The following is an 8,915-nucleotide window of genomic DNA, read 5'->3' on the forward strand; positions in this document are numbered from 1 at the left end:
TACCTGCACAGCAAGTGTGGGGCTGCTGTTTTCTCCCTTTCTAGGCATTTGACCATGAAAACACCACACACCTCATTGGAATCAGTGTGTAAGTGTGTAAAAAGGGAGAATAAATTTACTCAATTCTAAGGCACTGCATGCTTACTTCACCCTGTGTCCGCTTTATCTTATCGTCTAAAATCACCAAATGTAGCCTTCAAGGGAGGGTAATCATATTTCTTTATCAATTTCTGCTTCTATGTCTTGGAGGCACCACGACCCATGATGGACTTCTTAGTGTTTCTCTCAGGTTTCAAAAGCATTATATAACATTTTGGTCCAAACAACGCCACCAAAAGGCCAAAACTAGATGCCAAAATAGCAAATACCTCCACTACATCTGCATATTTGCCTGGAGAACTGATATATGCCGGGATGAAGGCTATCCACACGGCACAGAAGATCAACATGCTGAAAGTGATTAACTTGGCTTCATTGAAGTTGTCTGGAAGATTCCTTGCCATGAATGCTAGGAGGAAGCTGAGGAGTGCCAATAAACCAATATAACCTAGTAACACTGCAAAACCAACTGTTGATCCCACTTCACACCCATAGACTATCCTATCACTGTGGTATTGTGTGTTTTTATGAGGAGTTGGTGAGGCAGACACCAGCCAGGCTGTGCAGATTATTGCCTGGATTGCAGTAAGAGTCAAAACTGTTCCTCTCTGCTGTATAGCACCAAACCACTTCATAATGTCTGCACCCCCAGGCTTGGAGGCCTTGAACACAGCCAACACAACCATAGTCTTTACCAGAATACACGAGACACACAGCACAAAGCTGATCCCAAATACTGCATGCCTCAGCTGACAAGTCCACAGTCTGGGACGGCCAATGAACAGTAGTGAGCACAAGAAACATAGTTTGAGTGACAGCAAAAGTTGGAAGCTTAGTTCTGAGTTGTTGGCGCGTACCATGGGTGTGTTTCGATGATAGATGAAGATTCCCATGACAATGGCTGAGATAAGTGTGCCTAGCAATGAGATTGTTGTCAAGGAGATTCCCAGGGCCTCATGGTAGGAGAGGAACTCCACGCTCTTAGGGACACAGTGGTCACGCTGGGGATTGGACCAGAAGTCCTCTGGACAACTGAGACAGTCTGTAGAATCTAACAAGGAGGGCAAGGTTAAATGGGCAGAAACATACAAAATCGTCCCAAAGATTACCTATACAGTACATGTACTGTGCTGTGCATAGCTACATAACTAAAAACCTACCAGTTTGATTGCTGATCTGTCCCTCAGAACAAGCAATGCAGTCAAAGCAGCAGACAGGTTCTCCTTTCCTTCTGGCCACACGGGTTCCAGGGGAACAACTCTCACTGCACACTGACCTAGGAGGCTTTAGAAGAAAGCAACAATGATCATGTCAGTCTAAACCAATTGCACAGCCAAGGCTGTGCAAGTCATGGGTTGCGGGCACACTGGGCACAATTATACGCTGTAGAGTGCATTGCTGAAATTTTGGCGGAAGTACGGCTCAAGGAAATGACGTTGACGCTTTACAAATCTGTTTACATTCTCTGTGAATGAAACAAGTTTTGTGATTGGTAAAACAAATATCATATCCGGTGGAAATCCATCTGACGGATGCACTTCCGGCTATGCACTCTCTGCTTTATATTGTGACCAGGCTTTTCTCTTCGCAGTTGAGTAAGCCTGGGATCAAGGCTAGGTTGCGGGCGGCCATTAAGGGTAGGGATAGGGTTACTAACGTGGCCAGTCGGACCAACGGCACGTCAAAATAATGTGCCGTCGGAAAACAATGACACGACACCCAGACACACACACTAACAGGCCCTATATCTGCCTCCCAGTCTGGTTGTCTAGCAGAGATAATATATTACATTAACACCATTAGCACAACATTAGCTATTGTAGAAAGTGAAAGTGACCTTTGTGGACTCAAAGCTCCAGAAGATTCTGTCTTCATCAAGGATGAGTTCTTCACCAGCTGTGGATGACTTCTTGTACACACCTACGTTGTGAAGCTTTGTGCTTCCATCAGGGAGCCACACCCAGTTTATGACATCATAGCTTGGTAAAGCGTCACCATTCTCATCAAATGATACATCATCATCAAATGATGTGGTGACCGTGAAGTTAACCTTTTCCAGGTAATACATAAGCTATTTAAAAATGGTGATGGGAAAAGTTATGAAGAGCAAGATAGCAAGATACTACTACATACAATGTACACAATAGTAAAGGCTCGCCTTCCAAACTGTTTATTTGTATAAAAAAGGCAACGACAAAAATGAAACGTCGTCCATAGGAGTGGCTGCAATAGTGTATTTTCTTCAGTTTTTGTTTGTTGGTTTGTTTTATTTAACCCAGTTTGATTCCTGATTTTTTTCAGATGAAAATAAATAAAAAACTTTAAATAAAAATACACTTGTGGTTTTCAAACAGCAACAATATTCATCCTACAGTATGTCCTTTCTGTACGCTTTTGATCAATGCCAAACACATAAACAGGTAAACTGTGAATTAACATCCCACCTGCCATGGCTGTATTGTCTGCAAACTGGCACAGCTGTGCCCAGTGAAAGGCCCTCTTCCTGTCACACACTGCAACATGTCATGGAGGGCATGGGCCAGAGCATACACAGCCTTGTATACATTATACGTGGCTCTGAGGTCAGACATATCCAAAAAGTTAGTTTCTGCTGTTGCTAGGTCCTCGTGTCCAGTACAGACCTGTCCACCTGCATCCACCCACTCTGACGGAAGGGGTGCAAATTTACACTGAAATGTGTGCTCCCAAAACTGCCTCACCTGAAGGAACACCATCAAGACTGATGATTAATTTAAACTTTGCATGACAAGTGCTAAAATGAACAGCACATTGCACAGGTGTGTAGCGTTAGTCCAACAAAAACTGACTACCCAATATTCCGACCATAGAGCCTCATACTAACCCTATCCCCACCCAAACCTAACCCTAACCGCACTGAGCATTCATGCTGTTGCTTCAAAATGAAAACAAGTGGGGCACGGTGGCACAGTTGGTAGTGCTGTCGCCTCACAGCTAGAAGGTCCTGGGTTCGATTCCCGCTCGGGGCGCTGTGGGTGCTGGCGGCGTGTTTCCTCCTCCGCGCCATCAGTGCCCATACCCGAAGGTGGAGTTGGCGAAAGGGCCTTTCTGTGTGGAGTTTGCATGTTCTCCCCGTGTCCCCTAGGGTAGATACCCTCACAAAAACATGCAGTAATCCTGGTCTCTAAACTGCCTCCCCCTGGCCAGCCGGGGCGCCTGATGGAGGGGAAAGGAACTGTTTGGAATAACGTGTTCCTTCCACGCGCTACGTCCAACCAGGGAAACTCCCCCCTGTCAGGTGTAAAGGAGCAACTTGGACACTCAAGCATGAAGGCAGCATGAGTTAAGTCCGTTGCTCTCCCCAGGTTGGCGGAGGGTGTGTAGAGCCCAGGATCACATTAGATGATTGACACAGGGGTGAAAAATGGGTTACAAAATCGTGGGATAAAAAATATATAAAAAAAAAAAAAAAAAGAAAACAAGGAAGTGAATTTGATCTCCGTCTTAAAGTAGCTCGTAAGCCTGCAAAAGCTACTGTAGCCTGACAGTGAATCGAGAGTTTGAGTCCCGAGCCCTATACGTCCTACTGCATATCTGTCATATGTTCTCTTCCTGTCTCTCTCTGTACTGTATTGCCTGTAATACAGGCAGAAAAGCCCTAAAGAAGGAGCTTGCAAGTACCATGACCATTGATTTTGACCTCAATTTCATCATGTGATGTGTCACTCGAAGCAAAAACTGACCTTTAAGCTTTTAAACTTTACTTTAAATTGACTTACTTTTTAAAATATGAGTTCAATTTAAAGCTTACTGTATATACTTTAAATGTAATACGTTGTGAATATTTAAAAACTTGAACACTATAGCATCCCTATTTTGGGATTAATATTGTTGACGAAAACAGCAGCTCTACATCAATCTCTCAATGCATCGCATTGCATTATGAACTTATAGAGCAACAAACAGGAAGGGGCCATGCTTTGTTTACTGGAGTCCCCCATGTCTCTATATACCTGGGGGACTCCAGTAAACAAAGCATATAGGGTTTAACCACTTAAACACCTGTGAGGAAGGCTTTCGCAGGACAATAGCAAATCGACAAGCTCACAATGAGTGAAAGTGGTTACGTGGTTAAATAAGTAGACGTCAATTTGAATGTGCAGCTATGTTAATACTATAATACATTCATTCCCTGATGAAGGCTTAACCGCCGAAACGTTGGATGTTGTCTTACCTGCTGTCCGAATAAATATTGGTACTCTGGCTATTGGTGTGTGCGGCCACCTTCTTGTTCATTCAAGATCTCCTATATAGTTTTCTCCCGTGCGTCGGCACCGCCACAAGGACTTTGGTGTGCGTAGAGCCTCTTTGTACACAATACTATAATACTACATAATAATAAAATAATACATACCATGCTATTTTCATGTCTGTAGTCAAGGTTATTGTCAGGGTGTATTTTTGACAAGTAGTCCTTGAGACCTGGTAGGTTATCTGCACGACGGAGGGTGAAACCCAGGGTGCCTCTCAGGAAGGCCATGAAGTGAGGAGCATGGAGTATGTGAGTGTTGGCCCAGGGCAAGGTAGCTATCCACTGGAGACCTGTCACTTTCTGCTTTACCACCTGGTCAAATGTGTTCATTAGACTTTTGGTTAGCCTATAAATCAAAAATATGATAAGCAAAGCATATATTATCTTTCCAACTTTGAAGACAGACACGTGTGTGTGTGTGTGTGTGTGTGTGTGTGTGTGTGTGTGTGTGTGTGTGTGTGTGTGCGTGCGCGTGCGTACAATTTCTTTCCTTCTTTTTATGGAGCTCATAGCTGAAGTTCAGGAACAGGGCCACACCTCCAATGCAGCTACCTCCACCTCCTATCAAGCGACCTCCAATCGGGTCCCATCCAACCCCCGGTTCTCCCCACGTTCTCGCATTCATCGTCCCACCCCCCAATTCTCATCCTACTCCCTCTAACATCTCCTAACAGATCCCTAAGGGGGGTCTGACGTGCCTCGGGAGCATGCCGGATCCGCGAAGCTTCCCCACCTCGGCTCAAATCCCAGACGCCGTCGATGGCCCGTCGTGGGCCATCTCCCTGTGGTGGTGTTCATGATAATGTCCTTCTTCCTGTTATCAATAAACCTGTCAAACGTTTTCATTGGTGATGTGGTCCTTGATAGTGAATGTGATATCATTGCTGTCAGGCTATATTTTTACTTTTGCATGGAACATAACAGTTTTGGACATATGAGGTTTCCACCTGACACAACGCACGCGCACGCACGCACACACCCACGCACGCACACACGCACACGCACACACACACACACACACGCACACACACACACACACACACACACACACACACACACACACACACACACACACACACACACACACACCACCTAACTCCAACATGTACATTTTGCAGTACATTTTTCAATTACTTGCATGAGAGGGGAAGAGGAGGCTTTTCTTTGGTTCAAAATATTTTTTTTAACCAACACACAGATGTAAAGGGTCTTCAATAGCATTGATTTATGGAGAAAAACAAATTGAGTTTTAATTATGACTCCCTCAATGAGTGAACATTAATCATGGCACCAACCTCTTCCATGAGATGAATCATATCGGGCCCATATAAAAATGGAATGACCACACGAGCTGTGGACGTCTTCATCACAGTGACGATCCTCTGAAGTTCAGCTGGGTCTCGTTGTGGCAGAAGCTCCACATAGGCCGCACAGCCCAGACCGGACCTTGCCAGCTCAGACAGGAAGGACTGGGCAGGTTTACTGCTGCCCTCATGACCAACAAACACCACTCCAACCCAAGTCCATCGGAACCGCCTCAGGATCTGGAGCACAGCTCGCACCTGATTGGATAAAGAATAGATTCATATACAGTATATATAATTTTTTCGGTAGAGTATATTAATGCAATACAATTGGGCTGGTGGTATTTTGTTTCCCTGCTCTTCTATTGAGATATTTAGATCATGTCAAAGGTCATGTATCACCTATAGTAGACACAGGATCTGACACAAATTTTTACCTGATTTACTTGTAATGTAACCGAGTAAATGTTACTTGGTGACAACTATTGATTATTACATTCACTAGATGAATGGAAGAAGGTGTTTGCCAAGTGTGTGGAACATGACATGAACTACTCAATACCAACATTATGTTGTCTGTAGCTGTTCACCTGGAAGTCATCACTAGGGACTGTTCTAAAAAAGGACGGGAACTGGTTCCTCTCACTCAGACAGGGGCACGTGTCAACATAACTGACCTGCCAAAGACATACAATATCTGTTAATAATAATAACGCATGGTTTTGTGAAATGTCTCCTACAATTTACAATTCATCGGCACAAGTCAAGTCTTTAACACAGTCAAGGCCTTTTTAAAACCACTTTTCTCCACTCACATGTTCTGCCTGCAATACATGTACTATGTGCATTGCTTAACATATTTCAGATTTCAAAATGAGCAAATAACCAAAATTATGCAAATCGAATCGCAAACCATCACTTTTCAGGAAATTTAAATTTATAAAATGCAGTTATTCTCAAGCTCAAGCAACTCACAAGCGCTTGTTAATACTTATTTTGTGTGACACTGTATGTATGATCATGTAGTACGACATTCATTTACGAAAACACAGCAGCAATATCAAATTGGTGATGGTAAAGAGGGGTTATTTTTGCCGCAAAAATATCTCTCTCTCTCTCTCTCTCTCTAAAATTGGTGAAGGTAAAGCGGGGTTCACCTAAATAACTTACCATGGGCACTCTGTACAAACCTAATATTCTAGAAATGTGAATAGAATTTGTTGTACACACGATTCCCAGCACCGGAGGAGAGCCAGCACAGCTCTCATCCAGCTGAAACGGCTCCTCTCTCCCAGTGATCAATGACAGCGCTGCAGGGACAGCTCCAAAGGGCATGCAGCTATCATAGAGACTGTATCCCAGAGTCACGTTGGGTAGAAGGCTCAAGTTTCTGTTGATCTCAGTAATTGCAAAAGCCATGGTCTGGGACCATCTGAACACGTTAATGGAAAAACTAAACACACAAAATGTTATACTGCAACTTTGAATATTCGACTTTGTAGAAATACACAACGTCAACTAATCTTACACTAAAAAAGAAAAAGAAAAAAGGGAGGTCCCATGTCTCATACTTGCTATTCCATTTGTGATACTCACTGTTTGCAAGTCGGGTACTGTGGTTTGGAGGTGAAAGACAACTCAGGGAAAACAGACTGGATGTGGATGGGAAACGCACCACCCAGAACAATGTCTCCAGCCTTATACATTCTGCTAAGATTAAACCGTGCCTGGAAGTCACAAGAAGAGGAAGGTAAGGAAGACAAAGGACAGAAGGAAGAGAACAACGTCATGGTCAAATGCAGGTATGAAAACAGGCGTGTGTCTAGAGAAGCCCTCATAACTGTCCTTTCACACCCTCCTCCCGTCCTCTAAAAGTCCATTGTCCAGTTGTTAACTTTTATACACAGTGCTGTGCCACCCCCTATGCCACCTTATGCCACTACGTAATCTTTCACAACGCCTATCTTGGCAAAAGCAGAAGTAGAGGCCGGGCTTAAAATACATTAGCAATGATTTCATATCAAAATGTTGACTCCTGCATTATCTCAACCAGGGCAATTGGCAACAATTTGTCCACTGTAGGTCATTAGGCAACTATTATTATTATTATTATTATTAACAATGTAATTATTATTACACAATAAGATCTCATCATCATCATCATCATCTAATCCAGGGGTTCTCAACCCGTGGGTCGCGGCCCCTAGGGGGGTCACCAAATTATTTTGGGGGGTCCCCAAATTATAAAAAAACAAAAAAAATCTTTTTTTTTGCAAGTGAATGGCTGGAAAATGGAAATGAAGAGTTTACATAGTACACAGAGTACATGCATACACTTTCCTTAATGATTATATCTGGTTTCAGAGGGGCACGGTGGCACAGTCGGTAGTGCTGTCGCCTCTCAGCTAGAAGGTCCTGGGTTCGATTCCCGCTGGGGACGCTGTGGGCGCTGGGGGCGTGTTCCCTCATCCGCGTCATCAGTGCCCATACCTGAGGTGCCTGATGGAGGGGAAAGGAACTGGTCGGAATAACGTGTTCCTTCCATGCGCTATACGTCCGGCCAGGGAAATTCCCCCCTGTCAGGTGAAAAGAAGCAGCTTGGACTCCTCATGCATAGAAGGAGGCATGAGGTCAGTCTGCTGCCCCCCCAGGTTGGCAGAAGAAGTGTAGCACCCAGGATTACATTCGATAATTGGCACTGGGTGAAAAAATGGGTTGCAAAATCATGGGATAAAAATTATAAAAATATATATCTGGTTTCAGTATTTATTTCCTCTATTATTAAGCATTCAAGTTGCCTGGAACTGGTGAAGACTGAGCACATAGAGAGGCACAACAAGGCATATGGGGTCATCTTAAATCGTCTCATAAGAATTGTGATCCAAAAAAATAAAAAAACGTCTCTGCGATATTATTGGGGAGGTGTCTCTGTATCGTTTACCTGACGCATTATGACTATGTCATCATTCCTTGTTTTATATTGTCTTGGTGTAATGTTTTCTGTACTATACAGTATGTTGTTTGTTGTGGGTGTTGACAGACCTGTTAAGATGAATATTATTATACTATGGATAATAATAATAGCTCAAATTTATATAGCGCTTTTCTAAATACCCAAAGCACTTTACATATAGGAACACTAGGAACGGACTTTAATACTTAGTACTTTCAATCAAGTGACATTTTCCCCGTAGCATTGAGTTTTAACAGAAAACAGAAAT

General features: G+C 43.5%; 1 protein-coding gene across 1 annotated transcript; it reads right to left on the reverse strand.

Moving 5' to 3' along the window:
- Nucleotides 1-236: 236 nt before the first annotated feature.
- LOC308319589 (extracellular calcium-sensing receptor-like) lies at nt 237-8,644 on the reverse strand (the record flags this gene model as incomplete). The annotated part of the gene is made up of 8 exons (XM_080769691.1): nt 237-1,150; nt 1,260-1,383; nt 1,937-2,170; nt 2,544-2,819; nt 5,734-5,952; nt 6,925-7,126; nt 7,291-7,421; nt 8,636-8,644. 8 exons carry the CDS (start codon nt 8,642-8,644, stop codon nt 237-239), a joined length of 2,109 nt encoding a protein of 702 aa, XP_080625817.1.
- Between the last annotated feature and the right edge of the window lie 271 nt (nt 8,645-8,915).

The sequence above is a fragment of the Protomyctophum bolini genome (assembly GCF_963924005.1).
Source record: "Protomyctophum bolini genome assembly, chromosome: 1".
Classification (NCBI taxonomy): Eukaryota; Metazoa; Chordata; class Actinopteri; order Myctophiformes; family Myctophidae; genus Protomyctophum; species Protomyctophum bolini.